The 27,230-nt window shown below is 42.1% G+C and overlaps 1 protein-coding gene across 5 annotated transcripts; it reads left to right on the forward strand.

Moving 5' to 3' along the window:
• Positions 1–78: 78 nt before the first annotated feature.
• LOC147061594 (uncharacterized) lies at positions 79–26,222 on the forward strand. 5 transcript variants are annotated; one of them, XM_085924529.1, is made up of 17 exons: positions 98–255; positions 9,143–9,200; positions 9,297–10,365; positions 10,458–10,686; positions 10,890–11,159; positions 11,239–11,404; positions 16,453–16,960; positions 17,044–17,203; positions 17,377–17,490; positions 17,578–17,733; positions 17,824–17,974; positions 18,047–18,665; positions 18,777–18,930; positions 19,013–19,102; positions 19,290–19,485; positions 19,601–24,584; positions 24,657–26,222. In XM_085924529.1, exons 2-17 carry the CDS (start codon positions 9,158–9,160, stop codon positions 25,681–25,683), a joined length of 9,936 nt encoding a protein of 3,311 aa, XP_085780655.1. In that variant the 5' UTR covers positions 98–255; positions 9,143–9,157; the 3' UTR covers positions 25,684–26,222. The 5 variants fall into 5 exon arrangements, with proteins under 5 accessions (XP_085780627.1, XP_085780655.1, XP_085780620.1 ...); XM_085924501.1 differs by having other exon boundaries at positions 79–199; positions 19,601–26,222; XM_085924494.1 differs by having other exon boundaries at positions 19,601–26,222.
• The last annotated feature ends 1,008 nt before the right edge of the window (positions 26,223–27,230 follow it).

Below are 27,230 nucleotides of genomic sequence, written 5' to 3' on the forward strand. Positions count from 1 at the left end.
CTTTAACGTCGAACCTGAAACAGCGGCAGTAATGACATTTATCACGTGACAAAACGTAAAAGGAAGTAGGTCGCGGGAAGTAGCAGCCTAGTCTCGCGATGTCCTCAAAGTGGAACAAGGCAGAAAATGGATGCTTGTGCTAGCAAGCCAACAGGATAATTCCAAGTGTTAGTTGGATAATAGTCCACTTTTGTCGGAGGTATGCGTTCTGATTTCCACATGGCGTCCACGCAAAACAACACACAGCCGTTAAAGGTTAGATTTGTCTTAGTACATTAGCGCATCCTCGCAGTTAGTCGAGCACTTAAGCTGTTAGCCAAGCTGTTCTGTAATGTCGACTGCTTTACTCGTCTGCTCAACTGCTTTTTTTTTTTTTGTGGAATTTCAAAGTATTTGAGGTCAAGAACGCTCCACATCCTTTCAAATGGCGGGAGGGAACTCGATTGTGAACACGTAACTACAATGCATTGTATTCATCATTTGGTTAATCAAATGTCTTGACGTTTCAGATAACAATGATTTAGTTAACGATGATTAGTTGATTTGCCATGTTGTCGTCACCTCCTGAAGTGAAAGTAGCTACTAGCTACCAGTTTTGCCACCCCAGAAATTCTGAGTACACCCACGTTATGTATCAATGGGAAGTATGGGCCCACAGAATACAGCCTGGACTATCTTACATAGGTTGAGCAGTCTTCACAAATACTGACCATAGTCGTCTTTTTTGACTACCTTACACGTTCAGATTTTAAAGAGTTAATTTGATTGTTTCAATTTATTTGGGGAAAATCTATTTGGCCAAATTTCATGTTATTTTTTTATGGTAAACACAGCTGACATTTCAAAGGATCTCTTGTGAATGTTAATGTATCGTTTTTAGGCCCTTGAAGCTTCAAATTTGCATGTTGGATGAATGATTGAATTGATATGCCTTTCTAGAGAAAAAGTCAAGTAATATTTGACAAATTTGGAACATGCAACTTTACGATAAAAGTGACCTTTGAGCCACTCAATGAGCTAAAATCACAGAAGCCCATGTGTGATTAACTGACACAAATATACATAAATTACGTGTGTAAAATTTCAAAGATTGAATTACATGACACCAGCATTTTAAGAAAGGTATTTTAACAGATTTTCCAGTGAGATATTGTTTTCCTGCGACAAAGTTATGACCGCTTAAAATCAGTAAAAAAGCATGAATTGAGATTTTAGTTGTGACCCCACCCTGTTTTTAAAAGAATCAAAGCTTCAAAGGTTTTAAACTCTTTAAAGTCTTTATCCATTTTTAAAAACTGCTATCCCTGAAATGCTTGCTTAACACAGACAACACATAATGATGCTATTTGTAATTGATTCGCTAAGTCGGTAATTCCCATCACCATGGCAAATGATAGGTAAGTCTCAGCATAACGATTTGAAAATTCAAATGAATATTGAAGTTTTTAACAGCACACAATGTGAAAGTCATAATGTACACGTGAACTGATATGAACATAGTAAAACACAGCAACTAAGGCAAAGTAATTATTGCTCTCCATCTTTTTATTATTGGTGCCATATATTGTAAATAGGCCTTTTTGGGGGGTTGTCAGTTACAAATTTGGGAAATGTTGACCCACCTGTTAACACGTGTTACTTGATCTTTCAAAAAATTTAAAAGTTGTACTTAAAACGATGACACCTGTTTGACGTCATTGTTAGTGGTACATCACTGCCAAATGCGGTTCGACACGGAAAACAGCGTTTCCGCTGTCACTCAAAATGCATGACATGACTGTGGCTTGTTGAGTGACCTTTTTTTTTTATAGCCAATTAGCGGCAAATACACACAAGCTCACGTACGTGGCCACGCAAGTAAATGTCAGAAGGACTGTCCAGGTTGGTCTGCAAGTCGTACGATCCAACGAGAACCCGGTTAAAACGCTGCCAGATGTCAGAGTTAAAAACGATGTCTGAACAACTTGGTCCAGCCCGTGAGACCTAATACGAACCAAGAGGGCCTAACCTCTGTCCCTGCCACACAAAGTACACACGAGACTGTACATTTAGGCATCCACTGTCATCAATGATATATGTAAAAAGACTGGTCATGTTTGAAGGGAGAGAGAAAGAGCGGGCCCAATTTCTTTTTTTTTTCAGGCCTCCTACACCCAATCGTCGAGCAAAAGTTACGACCAACCTTTCCACTTACCTTCATTCCCTTTTTCTGGAACGTCAGTCTTGTTAGCATGAGGTGAATGAAATGCTTTTTTTTTTGCACCATTGTGGTTGAGGACTGAAGCTGGACAGCTGTCAATTGGTTACTAGTAGTTGTGCCAGTATGTACCTTCCCTAAGTGCATTGTAACTTTTGGAGGTATGCTGAGCATCAGTCGCAGGTAGGTTCAAGGAGCCATTCAACTGGAGTTTCACAAGTTTCTTCTCCTTCGTCCTGCTTGTTTATTACATTTAGCTAAAATCACATCCTCAAAGGACAAAAGGCCTGGCTTATCTGAAGTATGAGATTTTTGGACTGGATTCCATCTGTTGGGATTTTTTGTCTTTTTCTTTACGAGTAAGATCACAGGACATGCACTGTTTTGAATACTAAACGGTAGATAGTGGAGTGGAGGATGAACATGAAAGTCAAAGGGAGAGTTGGCAAGAAATGAAGGTCTCACTCATTCATTTGTCATACACTTGCAAATGCACTAATTTAAGGCTCTCTCGCAGCCTTATAAAAAATAAAGCTTCAAAACACATTATTACAGAAACACGCCTACATGAACAAGGTGTTTTCAAGATATTAGCAAGCCTGTGATGAGTGCAGGGTTCCACAGTAACACAGGCCAGGTCTCACTCTTCAACTGTGCAAGGCCACTCTACGCTTCAAGTGCACATTTCATAAACAAATGGGATGAAATCAACATATTTTCACTTTTTGAAAGTATATAATAGTCGATATTTTAGGTTTTGTACCCTCCCAAAAAAATCTTTATTTTTTTATTTTTATAACTACACTTTTTTTTTTTTAAATGTTTTTTTTTGACAAGGACAAGCCTAAAAAAATGCCAAATGTTCAGTTGAAAGATAAAACTATACAAAAGTAATATTTTCTTAAATAATACTGTATCAAGACACTCGCTATGAAATAATCATTGAAACTTGACCTATTATATAGCGTAATTTTCAGACTTTAAGTCGCTCTGGAGTATAAATTGCACCAGCCATAAAATGCACAATAAAGTGATAAAAAAACATATATAAATCCCACCGGAGTATAAGTCGCACTTTTGGGGCAAATTTATTTGTCAAAATCCAACACCAAAAACAGACATAAACCAGCAACAACAGGCTAAACGATACGGTATGCTAACGTGACATATACACAAACGAGGAGCTGAGAACGGGCCTGACGTAACATTCAGAGTTATTCAAGTATTACATAAATAATCATCTGTGTCACTCCAATTCATTAAATCCATCAATCGTGCTTTATGTAAACAATGCCGCGTATGCGCCGCAGTGATCTAGTATAGAACTATATTGTAGCGTTGACAAAGTACCAGGAAAGACGTGGGTTTGGTAAATGGCTCTTTATTTCACAAAACAAGAGTTCACCGAGCCAACAACTACTGAACCTTCAGCCATGGAGGTGGAAGAGAGCTCCCTAGAATAGGAGTGGGCGTGTGTGAAAGCCATGTCCGAGCCCCATCCACCGTCCCCGGACAGCCACCTGGCCGAGTGCCGGCCCCCGACTCCCATCTACGGAGGTGGAAGAGAGCTCCATAGAATAGGAGCGTGCGTGCGTAAAAGCCATGTCCGAGCCCCATCCACCATCCCCGGACAGCCAACCGGCCGAGTGCCGGCCACCCGGCCTAGTGCCGCCCCCTCGACTTCCATCCACGGAGGTGAAAGAGAGCTCCCGTCGAGAAGGATCGGGCGTGCGTAAAAGCCATAATAGTTTTTCAAACCTTCTGTGTCACTCCAAATCATTAAATCCTTCAAACTCTTCGTCCTCCGTGTCACTTACAAACAAAGCCGCTAATGAGGCCGGTAGTACGTGGGGCCCTTCATCATCTTCGTCATCCCGCGATCTAATCCTTTGTCCTTTATGTAAACAACCGCGGCGCGGCACGGGTATCGTCACTTGCAGTTCAAATGACAGCAATCCCTTGCTACATCGCGGTCTGTTTATCACGGTTTCACTACATCGCGGATTTTTGAATTTTGAAAATTTGTGAAAAAAATCACACAAGTCGCTCCTGAGTATAAGTCGCCCCCCCACCCAAACTACGACAAAAAACGCGACTTATAGTCAGAAAATTACAGTAATGATTATGCAGGGCCAGTGCCGGTTCTACTCGAGCGAGGCCGGGAATGTTGTGGATCAAGAGAAACCCAGGACCTACTGCACCGTCTGACCACGGGTGCAAGGATTTCATCCCGATACCTAATGGCAGTCAGACTGCCGTTCTCTAGCCTGTAGAGGTCTGTTCGTCCCTCCATGGAAATGCCTCCCCAGACCCTCACTGACCCACCACTGATCCAGTCATGCTGAATGATGTTGCAGGCAGCATAGCGCTCTCCTTGGCTTCTCCAGACCCTTTCACGTCTATCACAGGTGCTCAGGGTAAACCTGCTCTCATCTGTGAAAAGCACAGGGCGCCAGTGGTGGACTTGCCAATTCTGGTGTTCTATGGCAAATGCCAATCGAGCTCCACGGTGCTGAGTAGTGAGCATAGGGAACACTACAGGACGTTGTGCGCTGAGGCCACCCTCATGAAGTCTGTTTCTGACTGCTTGGGCAAAAACATTCACACCAGTAGCCTGCTGAAAGTCATTCTGTAGGGCTCGGGCAGTGCTCAACCTGTTCCTCCTTGCACAAAGCAGCAAATATCGGTCCTGCTGATGGGATGAGGACCGTCTACGGCCCTGTGCAGCTCTTCTAGAGTAACTGCCTGTCTCCTGGAATCTCCTCCATGCTCTGGAGATTGTACTGGGAGACACATCAAATCTTCTTGCAACAGCACGCATGGATGTGCCATCCTGGAGGAGTTGGACAATCTCTGCAACTTCAGGAGGGTTAAGAAATCGCCTCATGCTTCCAGTCGTGATAATGACTCTTGCTAAAGCCAACACTTGTGGAAAAACAGTTAAAAAAGATCCAGAGGGAGGAGCTTGAAATGGCCTCCACCTGCAAAACCAGTCCTGTTCTGAGGACCATCTCGTTTTTGCCCCTCTGGTGTACCTGTTGTTAATTCCATCAACACCAATGCAGCTGAAAGTGATTAACAACCCCCTCTGCCACGTGCCTGATCAGAATCTGAATTTGATAAGATCAAAACCTTATCAGAAAAGTGTAATTGAATTCATGTCATACCCTGATAAAAAACTGATCCTTTAATTTTTTTTGAGCAGTCTATCAAATAACGATAATATAAACAACAATTTTATCAAACCATCCGTGTCACTCCAAACCATTAAATCCATTGGAATCTTCATCCTTTGTTTAAACACCGGCGCTTCTAACCCCGGAAGTGTGTGGGGTGCGCCGCTGATGTCAGTTGCAATTCAACATATTCAGGCCCATATAACTATCTATAAACTATATATCAAACCATAATATAAACAACAATTTTATCGAACCATCCAAATCATCAAATCCATTGAAATCTTTGTCCTCTGTGTCAGCTGTTGACTCCGGAACTCCATGTGCCGCTGACGTCAGACCCGTCGTCAGTTGCGGCTCCAATTATTCCACATATCTACGTATATAACTATATTGTAGTGATACCAAAGTACCAGGCAAGCCGTGGGTTTGGTAACCGGCTCTGGATTTAACAAAACGAGCTCAGTGAGCCAACAATGACATGAAAATAACATCTGAAGTGAATCTACTTCACAGTGATGGTAATGATGGTGCGAATGTGTGAGTGACAAAATGATAATAATAATGGGTGTGTGTGAGTGTTAAAAAGTTCACATATAATTTGCTCTAAGTAAAAGTCGCACCCCCACCCAAACTATGAAAAAAGGTGCGATTTATACTCCGGAAAATACTGTAATTTTTACTACCACTGCAAAAGCCACATCATGCACATGGGCACACATACCCTGCCACCATTCTGTCCCCTCACATTCACTAGCTCTTTGTCTTTTTTTTACCCTCCTTTTTTTCAGCCCATACAATACTGTATGTTCCAAGAAAGTTGATAATAGCGTTCCATAAATTTTGGTAACAACTGTTATTCAGCTTTCTGCCGGACTTTCAAAGTGAGTACCGTAATCTCTGGACTATAAGCCTTACCTGATTATAAACCACACGAGCAAAAATTAGGCGAAAATTTAGGTTATTTTCATAAATAAGCCGCACCGTACTAAAAGCCACATGTGCATGCAAGTTATTTACAAAGACAGATGGTACACAGAAAGCCTTTTTAAAGTTTTAATAACATCCCTTAACATTTCTTTCCAAACACTGCCTGTGACACGGCAGTAATGCAGCAGCAACATGGAAGTAACACAGCACTAATAGGGCTGGATTAAAAAAAAAACACACCGGTAAAGGTCACTGAGACGTGGTGTTAACAAAGCAGCAACACGGTAGCACAGCACTAACAGGGCTGGTTAAAAGATATACCAGTAAATGTCACTGAGAGCCGTCTTCATCTTACTCCTGTTCACTGAAACCGTCGAAGTCTTCTTCCTAAGTGTCCGATTGGAATAGCGTGAGATATACTTCGCCACACATTTTTTCAGTCTCTTTTTCGTTGTCGCTTTTATGCATTTCTTCTTGCATTTTCCATGACGAGGGTGTGTTCATGCTAATTTTATTTATACACAAAGCACTAAGTTACATTAAACTAGCGAGCTGCACGTATAGCTCCAGAGTAGACGTGACCGGAAAATAAAGAAAGAAAAGGGTGACGCAACAAGATGTCATCAACAATATCCCAGTGCCCCTGAGTGACCTGAAGAAACCTCTACAGTGCATGAGCAGCTGTAGTTCCTACGTTAAGAGCCAAATCGGCGGCATTATATGCATTTCTTTTGTCCCCCATAATGAGGGTTTGTGTATAAAAGCTTCCTTTCTTTAGTAATGCCCGTCTTGATCTCGTTCTGTCTCTTCTTTGTGTCAGTTATCTGGCACTATTTGCCTGGCGGATGGACATGCGATCAACACATCAGACTTCTTCCCTCTGCCCAGCAAAACAGTGACGCACAACAGCGGTCCACAGCCTTTTTACGAGTGTATAAGTGATCAAGTCATCACAAAAATCATGAAAAAGTCATAGATAGACCGCACCGGACGACAAGCCGCAGGGTTCAAAACATGAGCAAAAGGTAGTGGCTTTTTGTCTAGAAATTACGGTAACTACTTCCGAAGTGAAGTCGTCTTCAAAATTGACTGCTTATGTTCACCCTATTCTAATTGTATTCAACTCAAACATAAAGTCAACAAAATACCACATTTAATTGCTCGGTGAAGTCAGATGAAAAAAGAGCTTCTGCATTGTTTTAGAAGTGACATGTTAGATAAGCACACGTCTTATCTAAGCCTTCTCCTACCTACCACATTAGATCAATATACATTCCTGCATTGCAAGTACAAAAATGAACACTACACAAATACATACATATGGAATAAAATATAGTGCCAGTGAAAGCAAAGTGTTTTTACCGTCATTTGTATTGAAGCAGATGTGTTTGAGATGCGCGAACCTGGCACCTAGCTTGATGAATATCATCAATTCCAAAGCCTCATCCGAATGAGCCCATTTCACAATGCATTTGCTCGGTGTCAAAAGTACGTTCAACAGTGGGCTCATATCAGGAAGTGAGACTTTTACCAATGACTGACAACAAAATGTGTCTTTCATCACCGCAGAAGTTAACCCCGACTTTGCTCATTTTGTGACGGATGAAAGGTCAAAATTCTGGTTTCTGAAACATTATGAATAACCCGTTCGTATGCGTGAGTGAATTACTCTGATCGATCGGGGTTTCCCCATCAAGACCGCAACAGATAAATGTCATGATGCAAATTGATGTCATTTCCGCTTCGTACTTTCTCCCGTCAATAAAAAGGGCATTATATTCACATCTTTCACCACGTCAGAAAAACAAAGTAGTGGATATTCTCCTCCCTGCAAAAGTGTGGTGGTGTGCTTTTGTTTTTTGTTTTTTTGCCATCTTTCATTACCTCTGCTTGTGTTTGGTTGAAAAGACCCAAGATTTCTTGCGGGTAGAGCATTCAGAGGACACAAATGAATGCTTCCCTCAAATGAAATGTTCCATACAGGTTTACACGAGCAAATTATTGGGTGTGAAAAAGACTAACCCAGGGTTCTTACTTGGGTTTTTAGAAAAAGTGAATATGAGCATGGCCTTACCCACCCGGAATATTGGCAGATGCTTTTGAAACTGGGCAAAGGGCCACATGCAGCCCAGGAGCCACAGGTTGGTGGGAGCCAGTAGTAAGATAAATTACGGTTTGCTAGTCCCTGGTAAGAATAGAAGATTGATCCTATGGTGAAAAAAGCAGGTGACGCATTTGGCTTGAGCGCACTTCAAAGTCGTTGGTGGCGCACCCTTTTACTTTTACGGTTGCCTTTCCAGCCTAATGGGATACGGGGCATTAGAACTCTTCACAAATAATCCTGATTTTACTTATGTAAATTGATCAACATGTGAAAATTAGCATATAGCAATTTCAATATATTGGGGCTCATTGGGTAATATTTTTTTAATATCTCGTTGGATGGTGTGCTCAACATTTATAGGTTCACAAACGGGGTCTATGTTATTATAATATACCGTTGCACTGATGTGCACAAATATATAAAGCGCATAAGAGTTGGAATATTGTTACATATTTTGTGTTATGTCTCTCACACATACATACACACACACACACACACACACACACACATATACACACACACACACATATATACACACACACACACACACACACACATATACACACATATATACACACACACACACTCACACACACACACACACACACACATACACACACACACACACACACACACATACACAAGCAAACAATTTTTAGTGTTGACTTCGAGTAGTTTCCTGCATCACTTCATTTCACTCATGTGCTAATAAGTAATATACTTTATTTTGGACAGCCTTGATTCATTCCAATGGATGTCAGTGGGAAACCAATGGACAATAATGCAAGCTCAGGTAAAGCATCTAATACTATTCTTCGTTGATTGGCCGATCCAAATGATTATGAGTTAAATAATCTGTATTTTTGGGTATTGTGGTTTATTTTTGTAGAAGAGCAGCAGAACCAATCAGGAGCTTCAGATGATAAACCGGGATTGTCCCAATTTAGAAAATCTTGGGGTTTCAGGCAATCAACTATAGCTCGACGTGAGTTTATGGAAGAAATTGGAGACTTAAACCACAGCCCTCCGCCTCAACGACGAGTCAGAAGCCGTCTCGCGCGCCAAACGCAAGCCTCCAAAGACAACAACGCCACCCAATCTCCTCAAGGATCTCGGACAATCTTAGAGGATCTCGATTGGTCCGCTTCGTCCTCACCTGTATCTGAGGAGACAAAACCGCCGGTAACCTCTGTGGAAGGGTGTCTGGATCCAAACATGTGGCAAGATTTCGGGTCTGCTTTTCACACCGCTTTCACACTTCTTGGTGGGGATGAAGATTTGTCCGTGGAATTGTCTCAAGATTTGCCAGTCCCTGATATTTTGGGAGTTGGTGATGCCACAGAGGACCCTCCTGCAGAGATTGTAGATGACGCAGAGGTGTCTGAACTCAGGGGACCTGCAGACACAGACGGAGCTGCCGTTTCGGGCCAAGTGGCACAAAGGGATGTCGAGGATGTAATTTTAATCTCAAGTCAAGAAGAGGATAGCGATGACATGCCTTTGATACAAATCAAGGAGCGGCTGGACTATAAAGGCACACAAGGAGCCAGAACCAGAGCAGGCGGTAGAGGAAATGCTCGAGGAAGGGGGAGGGGCCGAGCAAAGGCTAAAGGCAAAGGAAGGGGCCGAGGTAGGGCTAAGGCATCGGACCTTGAGGCTATTGGGGCAGATGATGAAGACGACGATGATGTCATACTTGTTAATCCATCGGATACGCTCTCATTTCGAACTCCGAGTCCTGTTGCGCAAACAAGTACAGACATTATTCTCATTGGCCCAGATGCCGATCAGAGTAAAGACACAACTTCGGGCCAGTATAATGATGCACCAGACGAGAGGGAGGGGAAGCAGGGCGACGGCGTCATTAAAAATATTATCGAACGTTCAACCTTATCGGACGTCAAGGGTTCCCACCCCGACGCTCTGTGCCGTATCTGTCGGCAAAAACACACCCAAAGGTAACTCGCAGGTCTCCCAAGCAGAGTTGTTGCTCCCACTCCAAATGATTCGTTTAACTTCCTGATTTGCCTGCATTTGGTCCCTTCTTTAGGTTCATGATCTCCTGCGTCAGTTGCCAGGAGTATTTCCATGGCCACTGCGTTGGTGTCAGTGAGTCAGAAGGTGGTAAAGAATACATTTGTACACCTTGCACGACAAAACAGCTGAGCCACCCCCAGCCCGAGTGTCACTCCCAGAAAGATCCAGAAATTTCTTCCGAGTGTTTGTCACTCAGTCCTAGTGAAGAACCAGAGGGGAAAGCGGAATTGAAGTCCCTGAAGGTTCGGCTTTAATTTGGATTCTGATTGTCACAGTGGTTAAGAAATTCCCTTCTTCCCCTAATCACGTATTGCTGTTCCGGTTTCCGTGCACACACCATGGCCGTATATGTCTCGTTGAATGACGATCAGTTTGTAACGTGATAGTTGTATTGTTTCAAATTGTCCTATTGAAGTCCGGTCATAAGATGCCAATCTGGTTTCAGAAGACTGTAAAGTCGGAGGTGAATCAGGTTCCTGCAATAAAGCCTAAGCCTGGAACCGAACCTGAAGGGGAGATGAAGGCAGATTGTTCTGGTCCACTATGTATCGGCCCGGGATGCTACAAGCCAGCATTGCAGGAATCTGTTTATTGCGGCACCGATTGCATCGTGCAGCATGCTACTGTCACTATGAAGTCCCTCTCTGACACTAAGGTGGACACTCCAAGAGAGCAAGTGCAAAAAAAAGCCACACCTGTCATACCCACTGCAAAGGTAACTCACTCAAGTCATTTTGAAATCAAAATATAGTTTCAACATAAATGTTTAACAAGAGAAAATATCTTCCCCTTAGGCTCAAAGCACTATTAGAGTGTCTGCGAGGTTAGCGGCAAAAGCTGAAGAGTTGCTGACGGAAAGTGATGGAACGCGGACGGAGACTCCGTCATCCATAGCCTGTGACCCCACCCTCACAGGTGTTCAGGCCTCTCCGCAACCATCACCTAAGTTTAACACAGCGTGTATGTACCATTCGCTACTCATCATCATCACAAATCATACAGCAACCTACGACGCGAGTAACACAATCATGCACACTTCTGTTCATTGTTTGGGGTCATTAATACATGACAGGGGTCAGGAGTTGGTAAGTATATGACAGTTAGGTCAAATGTAGCCCAGGATGTAACAGGAACACAATCTTGATTTTTAATTTTTATTTTTTTATTGGGGATTCCTTTGCATTTCGAAGCACGTTAATTTAGACATGTTCTGTAAAAGTTGAAAATGAAAAAGGAAAGCACAGCAGTGCTTGTTGGGATTTTATCCAGCGGGCTTTGAATGGATTCCAATACATGTCCTAACACTGGGGAATCGTGAAAACAACATGTCAACGTGTCTTACCTGAAGAAATATTTGCTTTTTCCCGACCGTGTTTATTGCTCAAGTACAGGCCATTTAGCAGCTTATGTTTTATGATACCAAAGTAGCACCACAGTTATAGTTTGTTGTCGTCGTGTGTGCGGGTCTTTGCGGGAGAGCGCTTCCGCCATAAAATGGACATTTGACAGTCCGCTTAGTGAAGACGATATAACTGAAGTGAACGACAGTAGAAATATCTTCAGCTTACCGCAACATGCTTTAAGCTGATATTTACACTTTTGGACACTTACATGTAAAGCTCGGCTTAATGTGAGGCAAGCGGTAGAAGTCTTTTCAGCTCAGTGGCCTAGTAGTAGAGTGTCCGCCGTGAGACTGGAAGGTTGTGGGTTCAAACCCCGGCCGGGTCATACCAAAGACTATAAAAATGGAACCCATTGCCTCCCTGCTTGGCACTCAGCATTGAGGGTTGGAATTGGGGGGTTAGATCACCAAATGATTCCCGAGCGCGGCACCGCTGCTGCTCACTGCTCCCCTCTCCCCCAGGGGATGGATCAAAATCACATGGGGATGGGTAAAATGCAGAGGACAAATTTCACCACACCCAGATGTGTGTGTGACGATGATCATTGGGACTTTGGGGGGAGGGGGACTTTAAATTCAGCCGCATGCTAGAGTATCCTTCAGAAATTATTCGCAGAATACATCAGGGGTCACCAACTGGTCCTCCAGACCTTATCCAAGCTTCTCCCACCCTTGTCGGACATGTGTTTTTTTTTCTTTTTTCTTGGTTCTGTCGACGCTGCTTCTCATCGTAAACAAGCTCAATTTCAATCACACATTGTTGGGTTTGTTAGGAATCCTCGAGGAGGAGGAGAGTAAAGTTGCGATCCATGTGACAATGAATGCATTTGGATTTTGGTTACTTTGCAACAGCTGACATGAAGTCCTTCTTTCTCTGCAAAGGAAGTTTAATTTCTCCACAAGTTGCAAACTTTAAAGATGCCCAGGATCAGTTCAGTTGGCATTCCCTTGCCATCTTTTTTTCCCCTTTTTTCACGCACTACAATTCTTTGAGGGTGAATTTAGCAAGTGGTCTAATAGCTGCAAACACCCCCACCCACCCCCACCATCCTCTATAAAACACAGAAGAGCAACACCATTGACTGCAAGAAACAACAACACTGAACAGTGTCTTTACAGCGAGCCACCGGTCACTCATAAACACAATTATCGTTGCACATCAATTTCATCTTGACAACAGATTACCCATCTATCCCCAAGGTACAGAAAACCAGAAACACAACAAAACACACCATACGGTGGATTGTCCCATTTGATGCGTACATCCACTTAAAGCAAGAAACTGTCACAAAATCTTTTAGGATCTCCTGGAACAGTCAAAAGGAAATAATAACATCCCAGATCACATTTTGAGGCAAACCTGGAATCAATCATCAGCCACATCTTTGCAAATCATGCTACTGGTGCCTTTTGAGGACACAGTTGGGTTCCCGACTGAGCTCTTGGTTGGCAAAGGGCTCCTCTGTGGGTGAAGGCCACAGATTTGAACAAGTTCCTGTTGGTATCAAGGTCAAGCGAGATGTATATTCTTAAAAATGCTGGAACCCGTGGTCAATGTCACCACTACACACGCTGACTGGCTACACATGGGAAGTGCAACACATGGCTGTTTATCGAGACATGGCTTGCGAATTTGGTCCTTATTTATTTTTACGGTTTTAAACATACTCTACATGTGTACCAACTAGTTTTTCTAGTGCTTGGCTATAATGCCTCCCTTGCACTACACACACTTAAGATCACAAACATTTCCTGTCTCTGTAAAGAAAGAAAGAAAGACAAACACACATCACTATTATGTTCAAAGGAACCCTTTATTGATGAAATTATTGTTTTATAGGGAAGATGTCATAGGTCAGTTGAGCAGCAGAGTGACATAATGGTTTGCACGTCTGCCTCAAAGGTGACAGGTTTCAAGGTTTGAATCTCAGCTCTGGCATTCCTTGTATGCCGTTTGCATGTTCTTCCCGTGCCAGCATGTTTTTTTTCTCCCGGTTCCCCTGCTTCTTTCCATGTTCCTAGAAACATGCATGTTCTGTTAATGGAGGACTTAAAGTTGCCCATAGATTGTGAGTTTAAATTGTCTTGGTGTGCCCTGCGATTGGACCGGCTTGGGAGTACAATACAGACGCGCATACCTATGCACACATACATAGTCCACGTACACAAATAATGATAGACATGAATACATAAAGGAAATGAACCAATTAAAATGAGGCATTGCGTTTGAATTGCGGTTCAACACAAACAGTTTCATGAAACTAGACAAAAAACAGTATATCTTTAATATTTGGTTGCACAACTTTATGAGTCAGTCACTGGCACGTTTCAGTTCCTCCCTAGGTCAAGGCTCATGGAAGACCACTTCAGAATAGTCCAATGTTTTGCTCATGGCCATTCCAAAGTAATTTTAGCTGTGTGTTTGAAATCATTATCCTGTTGGAAGATACAACAGGGAGTTCTACAGTGAACACGTTTTCTGACATCGAGCGGCACATTTCTGTTGAGAATATCTTGATAGTCTTGGGAGTTCATTGTACAGATTCAAGGGACCCTGTGTCGTATGTAGCAGCCTCCACGTCACCGTTATGACCGTGATCGTTTCTTGGTAAGCTTCCTTTTTCCGTCTGTGGACATAGTCAATGTCCATAGAACATTTGCCCAGAATCTTTGTGGCTTGTCATCATGCCATTTGGAAAGTTCCACTTTCTGCTTTTATTCTCTGGTCCATATATACACGATGCCACCCAACAGCATCGTGACTGACTGTCACCCTTTTAAATAGGCCGACCGAATAACAGATCACAAGTTTGTAGACACCTGCATTGCTATTTAGAAGACACATCATGAACATGTCAAACGGTCAAATTGATTTTATCCTTCTGTTGAACCGTAATTCAAAACCAATGTTTTTTTTAATTCTATTTACACATTTTATTATTTTACTTTAACCACTGTTCGTTTTCATTTCATTAAAAGAGGAGTACCAACAATTTTCTTCAAACGTGTACATGCACACGCACTCACACGTACTTGCCCCCCCACCCCCCACCACCACCACCACCACACACACGCACACTCAGTGCGTAAAAACGCATCCAATGCTTTTGTATCAAACAATTGAATTTTTCTGGATTTTCAAAATCATGGCATATGAAATATATTTATAGTCATTGCTTCGAGTATCGTTTCAATGAAATGGCTTAAAAATGACTCCAACAAAAATATAAGTGTTACGTGATCGCTCTCTAGTGGACATAAATATGTTACGCAACCTTCGGTGACATCTGTGTACAGTTGATTTACAAAACATACGTTGTCTATTATCTACAGTTTAGAAGGTCTTCTGCCCAAAATGTTAGTACTAAACTATAATCATCCATGAAATTTAAATTCTATCGTTTTACTAAATATACACAATTAAGATAGCATTGTATAAGTTGCGTTCTGGGAGAAAAGTCTTTGAATGCTGTGCCTCAGTAATTTCTTAATTAACTGTCAGGAAAGCACAGATTGCTGGCTCAACTTTGTGTTTGGAAAAGGTGAACTGAGTGTTGTTGTTTTTTTGGCTACAGAGCAGTTTATACTCTGCCGGGCTTCTCTGAGGTCTCATTCCAGATGCCCAATTTGCCATGTTATTTTAAAAAATGCGGCTCATTTGTAAATTCAGTATTCACCAAACCAGACGTTTAAAGTGAGCAAAGTCATTTTGTTAGCTATCGGGCCAATTTCAACAGATTATAAATACTATTTAAGTATTCTGAGAGTAAGCGTTTTCATTCTTAACTCTATTGCTTTTCTATACGGCTGAGGTTTGCATGATTACGTATGACCAATCAGGTACTATGATATACAAATTCTTGCTGATTTATTAACTTGTCATTTATCAGTCTATGATCAAATGATCTCAGCTTCCCCTATTGAGTTTGCACAGGTATAGCATTAAGATGTGTCACCATGCCATGAGAAATTGCAAATTTTTAGATTCTGCTTTGTTGTAATCTAAAATCTCCACTTTTCTGCAAGGATGTGGTTTCTTGCTGCCCCTGACGTTTAAAAAAAAAAAAGAAGCTCTAATTGCTTTCTCGCACCACACACCATTCTAAGTCATTAATACGTATGTTATATATTAATATTATTCAAGGGTTAAATTGGCGTTTCGTCATCAATTAATCTCAGTTTACTTGCATCTCTGAATAGAAATATAGCAATTTCATTTTGACCAGTTTCATTGTAATATCGTAAACGTTAACAAACGCTTTCACACATGCACACACCGAAGTTATTGTCAAGATGGCATTTGCACCTCATGAGGAACAGGTGCTCCAGCAACCCATCCATCCATAATCTGAACTGCTTGTCCTACCCAAGAGCTTTTTACTTGAAAACAGTGGTGGCCAGTTGTTAATTTTTCAGTTTACCATATGAGCAATTAAGCTGTCAGAGTTCAGATCAGCAACAGCCGAGCTTAACGCTGCTCACTAATTGTTTTCGCTGACACGGGTTGAACTTGGTGTACGGCTAAGACTTGTTGCACAGTACGAAATGTCTCCGTTGCCATCAAGCAATGATACTCACACAATGTCCTGTTTTTCCCACCCGACAGCTTCAAAAGAATGCAAACAAAAAGACGCTGAAACTCCCCCAAAACAACTTTCAAAGGACCCCTCCACAGACACATGTCCCTCACCTCAACCTGTGTCGGAACCACTTGTACCACAGAGTACCCCTCATAACAGCACGATGGAGTCCACAAAAAGATACACTTCAGTTGAAACAACTGAAGAATCAGATCCCGCCGTACCTCCCAAAAAAACAAAATCCGCTCCAAATCCGGCCTCACAATCTTCAACCACATCTGAACACAATTCAACGGGGAATGTTTTGAACTCTTTGGCAACATATATAATACCAAAGAAGCAATCCGGACCTCAGCCGTCATCGAGCCAGACTGTAACCTCATGCCAAAAGCCTTCGGCCCCGCCCCTGCTGAACGAGACCCGAAATCTGCCTGTGCCACCTGCACCAAGTGCGCCGCCCTCCAGACCGTCTCTGCCAAATAACCAAGTCAGACAGAGCATCCAGCGCTCCCTCACAGGCATCCTGTCCAAAAGGTAAGTATACTCAGCAATACCAAAATCGACAGGGAAGGTCACAATTGGTACATAACATATCGACTCGCTCTTTGTTTGTCAAGGGTTTGTGACTGTGAGGAACTGACCATGTCTGAAAGTGATGCTGTCAAGCTCGTTGCAAGCATTGAGATGGAGATGTTCGACATATTTCGCAATACAGACAGCAAGTACATGAATAAGTACAGAACAATTATGTTCAACTTGAAAGATCCCAAAAACAAGGTTTGCTTGGTTATTAAGTTTATTTATTTTGTATTCATGTTTTTATTTATTATCTAAATGGTAGCCGCTGTATATAGAGTAATAATCATTCATTTTTTTTATTATCTAGATTAGATTATTATTATTGTAGGTGCTGTATGTAGAGTGATGAGTCTTTTGTTTTTTTTCTCTAGGGCTTGTTGTATCGAGTTGTGCAAGGAGACATCAGTCCTTTCAGACTAGTCAGGATGAGCCAAAAGGACATGCAGTCTACCAAGGCCCCAGACAGTGTAAAGGACACATCACAGGTAAATCTCATGTCTGCTGCCAAAGAAAATTAAGGCGGGCAGTGCAAATGAATAGATCTCTGGGAGTTTTCCCCTGTTTGTTTGTAGGTTAAAGATGAAGCTGCCAAAGCATCCGGTCCGTTGCCGCAGCCTGAAGCTGTGAAGGTTGTTCTTTCCTCCTTAAACATCCCTAAACCCGAAGCTGTGAAGGTTGATCTCCCTTGTTTAAATATCACAAAGACCGAGAAAAGACCAGTAGGCAATGTGAGAATTGATCTTTTTTCAAAGATGATGTTTTGACATTTCAGTAATGTGACTGAGTCCCTGTGTTGAACTTTTTCACCCTGCAAACAGAAGAAAAGTCTTCCTACTCACATTCTCAAGAACAAAACAAGTGAGCCAACCAAAGGGAGCGCATTGCCAGATGTTCTTACCTGTATGCTTAAAGACACTACCTCAGAACACAAGGCTCACCTGTTTGACCTCAAATGCAAGATCTGTACAGGTGAATTCAACAAATCTATTATAAGTACATCCTCCCATTCTTAAATAGTTTGTTGCTTTCTTTGTTTCAAAGGACAAATCGGGGAAGACGAACCCCCAACCAAAAAGACTAAAGTGTCTGAATCAAGCACGAAACGTTTTTCACGGTGGAGAAAGTCTACAGGAGACGACTCACCTCTACGAGCACCACCTGACTCACCCGACACACCTGATTTTGATTATTCCTCATCACCTATGTTCGACCCATCTTCCCGTCTTGTTATTGACACAAGCGACTTTGCTGCGCTTGAATCTCCTGCCTCTCCCATTATGGATTCACCAGCTTCTCCCACTTTAGAGTCACCTGCTTCCCCTGTCATGGAGTCCCCTTCATCCCCAGTTTCGGACACTTCTAAAACTTCATCAAAAAGATCATACACGCCCGTTGTGATTCCAGCCGTCTCCACAGTGACGATTACGAGGCGTGACCCCCGCACTGCGGCCAATAGGAACGCTGCTTCTTTGTGTAGCATCTCTGATCCTGCAAATAGATTGAAGAACCAATCAGCACCTTATAATTCTCTTAGAGAGGATAGCTCCGCTTCATCATTTGTACCTAAATTGCCCGTTCCACCAACAAAACCATTACCAAAATCGATCCTAATGAAGCCGTCCTCTTCGGCTGATCCCCGACTCTATGGCATGTCCTCAAGGTATTTACAAAAACTTACGCTTATGACGTAATAATATTTGTTGTGCGTTGTAAAATTGTGTGAAATGGCTATGGTGTGAGTATGGATTCGTTTTGTTGGATTATTTTCCAGAAATGTCATCTCTCAATCTCCAAGCAGTGGTGAAAGTTCACAGTTCCTGGCCAAACAAGAAGTCATGTGGAAAGGCTTCCTCAACATGTTGACTGTATCCAAGTTTGCTACCAAGTGCTATTTGGTTTCAGGATCTGCCGAAACACTGAAATTGGTAATGTTTGGAAATGGTTTTATCATATCAGCTCTGTCATTGTTTGTCACTAAACTATAAACACATTTCTTTTGACCTTTAGGAACTACCCGATAGCATTGAAATTGGTGGACGAATCATGCCTCAAACAGTGTGGGAATATGTTGCCAAGCTCAAGACCAACAATTCAAAGGCAAGCATCATAGGCACTCACCTCCAATAGTACTGAAGCAATGATCTTGTTCCTTCATTTTGGCTGCAGATTAAAAAATGCTGATTCAGTAGATATTTTTCTATTTACCATGATTACTGTATTAGTCATTTGTCTTATGTAACATTATTTACCTGATATATTTTTCTGGGTCCTGTTTGTGTGTTAGGAGTTATGCGTGGTCCGTTTCCATCCTGCTACAGAAGAAGAAGAGGTGGCATATGTCTCACTCTTTTCGTACTTCAGCAGCCGAGGGCGTTTTGGTGTAGTTTCCAACAACAGCCGTTCCATCAAGGATGTCTACATTGTAACACTTAGTGGAAAGGAATCCGTTCCATCCATTCTGCAACCCCTTGAAGGACCAGGTGTGATATTGCTCAAGACATAATATAAATCTAGACACTTTTTCTCACGACAGTCTTCTTTATCTTAACTATTGTTTGCATGGTTGTTTAATGTTTACGTACTGTTTCTTTACAGGACTTGAAAAGAACCGGCCCAATCTTCTTCTTGGTTTGGTAATTATCCAAAAAGCAAAACGTTGCGGAAGTGCACTTCAGGAAATCGAAGAAAAGAAAACAAAAGTTCTCCCGAAAGATCTTATGTGGATCCCAAAACCTCCAGTCCTCTATGGTTCTGACAAATTGGAGGTTTTCCAACCCTATGATCCCGAGACCCCTACAAGCACGACCCCACCTGACTCGCCTCCTTGTCCTGGGTCAACCTCGAATTTTTCGTCCAATGCAAAAGGATGCCCATCACATCTGACCCCTTTTAAACCAAACCCCTCCGTTTCTACCAGAGCTCTTGCTGCATCCACCCAATCCGCATCCAGTAGCATCTCTGATACAAATGTGAAAGCTCCCAATGTTAAACCACGATCAACTATCTCGGGTGCATTGTTTAAAGATAAGCAAACTCCTGACATGGTTTCTAATGAGGAACGTTGTACTACTAAGATGTCAACGATGAGTGCGAAGGGAACTGTGTTTTCTGGCTCAATGATGGATCCAATTGTTCAACAGTATGGACAGAAATCTAAAGTCAAAGATGTTCAAGTGGAAGACAAATTTGATCGCCCTTATGACCCAGAAGAGGAATATGATCCAGCACGAGGCTATAAAACTGTTTCTTCACAGAGCAAAGGAAAAAGTAATTTGAAAGAGCCTTCATTAACAAGTGCTGTGGATGATGATGTGGCCTATGATCCAGAGGATGAGACTATTTTTCAAGATGTCCGATGTGAGGCAAAGAAGACAAATCAAACTAAAATGTCAAACCCTCCATCGTCAGTTGCAATTCCCGCAACGATTGAAACACCGTCTGTAGCCAAAACTCCACCCCAAACTTCGTCTCTCACTTCCGTTCCACAGAACCTCCCCGTAGGTACGGTAGTCGTCTCAGCTGCTACTCTGACTGAGCAGCAGCGAATGCTTGAGGAACTTAATAAACAGATTGAAGAACAAAAGCGGCAGTTAAAGGAACAGGAAGAGGCACTTCGTCAACAAAGAGAGGCTGTTGGTATGTTTATGGCACAGTTTTCTGCTAGTGATTCCTTAAAGTCTTCTCCCTCCAAGTCTCTGCCTCTCAGTCAAGTCGCATCCCTTCAAAGTGGTATGATTCACTCAGAGTCCAAACATTCAGAATCAAAAGATTCAAAGCTGGAAGAAGCCAGCAGTCTAACAGAGCCTGCCACTCTTCCCGGCAAGGAGTCACAAACTGATAGGCAAAAAGACATAAAAGCCATTTCTTCTTCAAATATTACTCCAGTTACAGAACAAGCTGAAGTATCAGACGATGGAAACGAAAATGAAAAATCTTCTTCTGCCGGTGAGATTGAAGATTCTGATGTACCTTATGATCCAGAAGATGACCTATTCAATGAAATCCAAGAGGATGTGTTTCAAGCAGGCACAGCAAATTTTCAGGATTCCTTTTTACCCCAAAATTACACATCTTCAATTTCACATCACAGCAGAAGGCATAGACGAAGACATCGTGAAAGAGGCCGCTGCAGAAGTCCATCGGGCCAAAGTTCTGTTTCACATTCCAGGAAACACAGAGGAAAAGATAGACACAGAAAAAGTGAAAGGGATAGGTCAAAGCATAGAAGAGACCACTCTGAACGACAGGCGCGTCACCGTAAATCGCACACTACTCGGCACCATTCCCATGATCGTAGGAGGTCAATGTCCTCTTCCATAGAAAATGATTTGATTCCACAAGCAACTGAAGAGTTCAGGGTATCCCCTAGTCCCACTGAGAAACAAATGCATGTCCCTTTAAAATGTCAATTGAACCCAGATGCTGGACAACTTCAACATACTAGGGCATTGAATTTTTCTATGAAAAATACCAGTGATGAAAATAATTTAAAATCTAATAGGTCCAAAGACTTTTCACAAGAAAATTTACCCAATCTAAAAGTTGAAACATCACAACAAGCAAAATCCAATAATCCTTTACAAAACAAGGCCAGTGGGCTTGATAATGCAGTCAATGTTCCATCTCCACAGGTGAATAAACAGCCAGTAACAAGTGGAGATAAATTTGAAAGTTCGATTCCCCTCAGAGAAATTGACCCTCCCATTCGGGATTCCCCTGAGAGCCCTGATCCCGATCCACGGTTTGTGGAACCGAGTGTTGTAGATAATAATCCCTCAGATGAATCTCACAAAGTCATATCTTGCCTGACACAAATCAATAACCTGACACCAACTGTGGAAGCAGCAAAAGATTGCCAGCTTTCTGTAAACGAAGCAACTTTGTTGAACAAACAACATTTTGAAGGTACATCAAATGTTAAGAACATCATTTTGAGAGCGCTTAATATATGGGGTTCAGATTCGGGAGAGCGAAATATGACAAAGACAGAGAGTGAGGGTTCAGAAATATTGAGTCAAGGGGGTGGACCTTTAGATACAACTGTGGAAATAAGCACAAGTTTAGGACCAGAAATAAGCCGTGTTCTAAAATGTCCAAGACCGGGTCGTCATCCAGCGCAAGATCCTGAAGTTCCTAGTCTAAAAGTACAACCGCCAGAACAACCAGCATGCAAGGCAGGTGTCATGAATATTGGGGGTTCTCAAAATCAAGACAGGATTTCAGATTTAACAATAAAAGGTAGTAACCCCGGTATCAAAAGTAAGACTTTGCTTCAGGTGATGGATTTTCAGAAACTTGGCAGAGATGTCAATATACGACATCAAGAAAGTACTTTAATGTCGAATTCATCCACGTGTTCTGACGACAGATACCTGCAGACTGCCTCTACATTATTGTCAGATGAAAAGCTAAACATTGAAAAAAGCTTGAAAGGAGACAAAGACCTATCCATGCATAGACCGGGACGAACTATAAATTATGGAAATGTTCAGTCCAGCATTTCCTCTACGGGACAAGACGTTGTTCGATCTGCACACCATTTCAAAGAAACACAGTATGATATTAGGATTGAAAAGAGTGTGCATAGTCTCGACATGACAATACTAGAAAACCGACACGGTATTAGACAGCAACATGTAGGAGAAATATGTTCGTTAGGGCCTGGTCAAGGTTTTAGTCGAGGAGTTGACTCACATGTTTCAGACCGAGGCATTAGAGAAAGACTTTCAGGTAGCAATGATGTAAACGTTAAAGGAAATAACAAACATAACCAATGTCCTAAAAGAATAAATGAAAATAATGCTCAGCAAAACCAATATGCTATTTCTAATATTCAAAAAGCAAATTGGAGGGCTCAAAGAATCAGTCAAAGTATGGAACAGTTTGAGTGCAAGACAATTGATTGGAATTGTCCAGTTGAAGATTCATTAGGAAAAGGGCAACATAGACCAGATGAAAGCAAAGTCCATCAGCCTGGCTGGAGAGGCACAGCAATGGAAAACCAAGGAGTCAGTATTGGTGTAGACCCTCCTAAACCACAGGTTGAAGTGGGATTGCCAAATGTTGGGCCTACAAAGCACAATAGCAGAGGACCTGGTGGTTCACGTGGCACTGAACCTAGGGAAGGGAAAATTCATCCTAAAAAAGAAGTTCCAGTATCTGACAGGAGAGAACTGGGTGGTCCAGATTTCACCAGACCACGGGGTGATATCAGAGGACCCAATATGTGTAACTGGAATGATCCCGAGAGGTTATGTACTGAGACGAGAATTCCTTTACATGATAGAAGAAGACCAGGTGGTAGCAATTTCAGATCACAAGAACTAAACATTAGACATCCACCTATGGCTGAGAGTGTTCTTAGTGGAAGAAAACCTGATATGGAATTTCAAAGGATCAGCACAGAAGGACTTGCAGGCTCACATTTCAGTGAGTCAGGGAATGAAAGGAGCAGGGAATTGCCAATCAACTGTTCTGCCATTGACAGAAACCGATCGGAATGTTCTAATTTTAGGGCGATAGAGCCCGGCAGAGGAGAAATGGGATTGCCAAGAAATAATCAGCCAGGGCCCGCATTTAAAAGAAGTTCAATAGATGGTCATATACCTTCTGCTTCTTGGGGAGATCGACACGCTGATGAGTTAGGCCTTGATAGGCTCGAACCTAGTAGACCAACTTGGGACCCTCAATCAGAAAGAGGGAATCCAAATAGGGAGGGAGTCTTGCATGACTGGAGAAAACCAGATATTAGGGGACCAGGCCCTGAAAGAAATCATCCAGGGCCCGATAACAGAAGACATCAACCGTTTATGGAACATAGAATGGCTGAAGGAGGAGCTGAGAGAAATCACCCAGGGCCTGATAACAGTAGAAATCAACCATTTATGGAACATAAAATGGCTGAAGGAGGACCAGAAAGAAATCATCCGGGGCCTGATATCAGAAGCCAGCAACCATTTATGGAACATAGAATGCTAGAAGCAAGAATTCCCAACAGACCAGGGGATGAACATTCGGGTCCAAACACAGATTTCCCCGGGCCTGATAGGAGACATCCCGATAGGCAAGAAATGAGATACGGCAGTGTTTTTTCTGATAGAGAACCTGGCCCGGATAAAATGTTTCCCCAAATGAGAGGCCCAGAGTGCAACAGGAGAAGTCCACCTTTCAGAGATGACTTGGAGTATGAGAGGGAAGGTCAAGATTTCAGAGGGCCAGTATGCGAAATTAGAGATCTACACATTGAAGGCTTGGGGCCTGACAGACAAGAACCAGAAAACAGTGACTTCCGAATGATGAATTTTGACAGAGATCAAGGGGGACCAGGTCCCAATTGGAGAGAAAATGGACCATCCTTCATGGGACCAGAAAATAGGCATAATGACAGATCAGGTCGAGATGGTAGGCAAGATCAAAGGCATAGAAGGAAATGTGACTTCGAAAATAGTCATCAAGCCAAATGGAAAGCAGCAGATTGCAGATACCCAGCACCAGATCGTAGAGGCGCAGATGCTGAAAAACACTGGCCAGATGAACGGGAAACACATTTTGAAAATGATTGGGACCATCATGTTGACAGGTATCCTCAACCTTTTCCAGAGCGTGATGATGATTTTGAATCTAATACCGGGGGGCCTTTTAACCCTCACAGGGGCCCTATGATGAGAGACCGAGGACACATACCAGATCAGACACCTATGCTTCCTGGGTCTAGAAGATCTTGTGAAGATGATTGGGGTGGTCCTGGGTTTAGGAATCCAAGGCCTTTCCAAGATAACGATGATATGATGTGTGCTAGACCTGACAGATTGGGACCTGGAAATGACTTTAGAGAGTCTGGTAGAGGGGGTGCTGAGCCAAGATGGGGATCAGAAAACATAGACCACAGACAACCAAGCAATGAAAGAAGTGTTCCAGGCAGTGGTTCAGATCGTTTCGGTGTTCAAGAGGCTGACAGGCAGTCACGAAGACCAAGAGGTCCAAGCATGGAACGGCCATGGCCTGAACATGCTAAAAACAATTCATTCCAAAACAGAAGAGAAGTTGAGATGCAGGACAGCTACGAGCAAAGAGGAATGGGAGACGCAGATGGTCGATACAATGAAAATCCATATGATGAAAGGGTTGGTGATGCTAGAAATTTACATCCGAGAGCAATAGAAAGCAAGCGGGACGATTTAGTGATTAATTGCCCTTCACCAGGTCACCAAGGATCTGAACCTGATTTTATGATGCAAGACTCTGACATGAGAAGATTTACTCATAACAAAATGGATATGAGGGGCGCACCTGACAATCCAAGCCTGGGACATGGGCCGGATGGGTGGGATACAGATAGTGAAGTACCGATGTGGAATCGAAGAGGCGAGGACAAGAGGGGCCCAATTTTTGACTCGAGGGGACCCGATTCTAACATAAGAAAGTCAAGACCGTACAAAAGAGGATTAGGCATCCGAGGTAGGGGTCTAAGACCTAAGTATCGAGCAGTCCGTGGTCCTCCAAGGGATAATTGGGCTAGTTCCGAAAATCCACGAAGTCAAGCGGAAATAAAAACTCCAAAGCCTCGGGTTGCCTTGCTGCCCACTCCAACTGTAAGCCACTCAGGCTTGCCAAATCATAAACTGAACAATCCTAACATGTTGGGCATAAAACAAAAACAAAATAGGCCACCTCATTAACAGGCAGTGGAGTAGAGGTAGATTATTTCGGCAAGAAAGACTAAGGCTCAAAAAGCACTTGCTGAAAATGGCAGATATAAGCGTAACAAAAGTGACAAATCGGAAGCTAGTAATTTGCGTCCAAAAACTCAAGAATAATCATAATATTGGTTCATGCTTATACAGATGAAAAAAAAAATGTAATTCTGTCAACCAGAACGATATATAAGTGGGAAGAGTTCATACCTTAATGAACATTTAACAAGCTCTAAATGCAAAATCAATATGGTGACCACAGAAAGAAATCTCACCAGGTTTTTCTGTTAATATTTGTCTTGCTTGTTTCAGTTGTAAAGTTATTGAAGACCATTAATGATTCCCTTTAATTGGGACAAAATGTGTCTAACCCAATTGTAAAGTCAGCTCATGGAGCATTTTCATGAAGATTTAACAAATGTTTGTACATAATTGTATATGTTTAGTTTATAGTGTATATGTTGCTTCAGTTGATGAACCTTTTACAACAAAAAAAAAAACAATAAAAATGGCCTTGCTTTTCATCTTGGCTTTTGATTCTTTTTTTTTTTTTTGCCCTGCGGTCCTCCTGCGTGGAGTTTGCACGCCCTTTATTGTCCATTGTTGAGAGCTTAATTGTTTTCTCTATTTCTCTGTCCTGTCTCCTCTCACCCCAAATCAGCTAGCGTACCCTGAAGATTATCGAATGGGGAAAAAGTGATATTGAAAATGGAAATATATATATTTTTTATACTACAACACCTATTGAATATTCTAGACATTAAACACAACCTGCTACATGCTCAACAGAAATACAATAAATCTTTGTTATTGACAAATTAGTACGGCAAAACACCCAAAATCCCAATTTTAATGGAGTAACGTGTAAAAAATAGACAGAAAACAAAGATTTCCATTAAACAACCTATTCTATTTTTCTTTCTCAAAACTGTTGTTTCATTTTGAATTTGATGCCTGCAACACATTCCAGAAAAGCTTGGCTGGGGCAATAAAAGCCTGTGAGTTGAGTTCTGCAGGCACAGTGTAAGTTTCTACATTAAGCATTAATGGAAAATAATTCCACCTACAAAGCTTCAACATTTTCTCTCAGTTCCCAAATGGTCATTGAGTGCTGTTAAAAGGCAGGTGATGTAACACAGTCGTAATTCTGACCCAGCTTTTTGGGGACGTTGTGCAAGCATCAAATTCAAAATAAGTGAATGATTATTAAGTACATCAATAAGTAAGTGAATAATAAATAAACACATACATAAATACATACGACCGTGACCCTCGTGAGGATAAGCAGTTCAGATAATGGATTTGAACTTGTCCTTGTAGTATTTTCAGATACATATCGGTAGAAAATGATTTATAAATCATTGTATTCTGCTTTTATGTTTTACACAATGTCCCAACTACTTTGGAATTGGGCATTGTACGGATAGAATAAGACTGAGTCTACTTTTTAATGAAGAGAACTACAAGTGAAGATAACGGGATGCTTTTTAACACTAACGTTTCAGTGAGTCAACCATATGCACTTAGTACGA

The sequence above is a fragment of the Syngnathus leptorhynchus genome, chromosome 1 (genome assembly GCF_054491065.1).
Source record: "Syngnathus leptorhynchus isolate UIUO chromosome 1, UIUO_Slep, whole genome shotgun sequence".
Taxonomy (NCBI): domain Eukaryota; kingdom Metazoa; phylum Chordata; class Actinopteri; order Syngnathiformes; family Syngnathidae; genus Syngnathus; species Syngnathus leptorhynchus.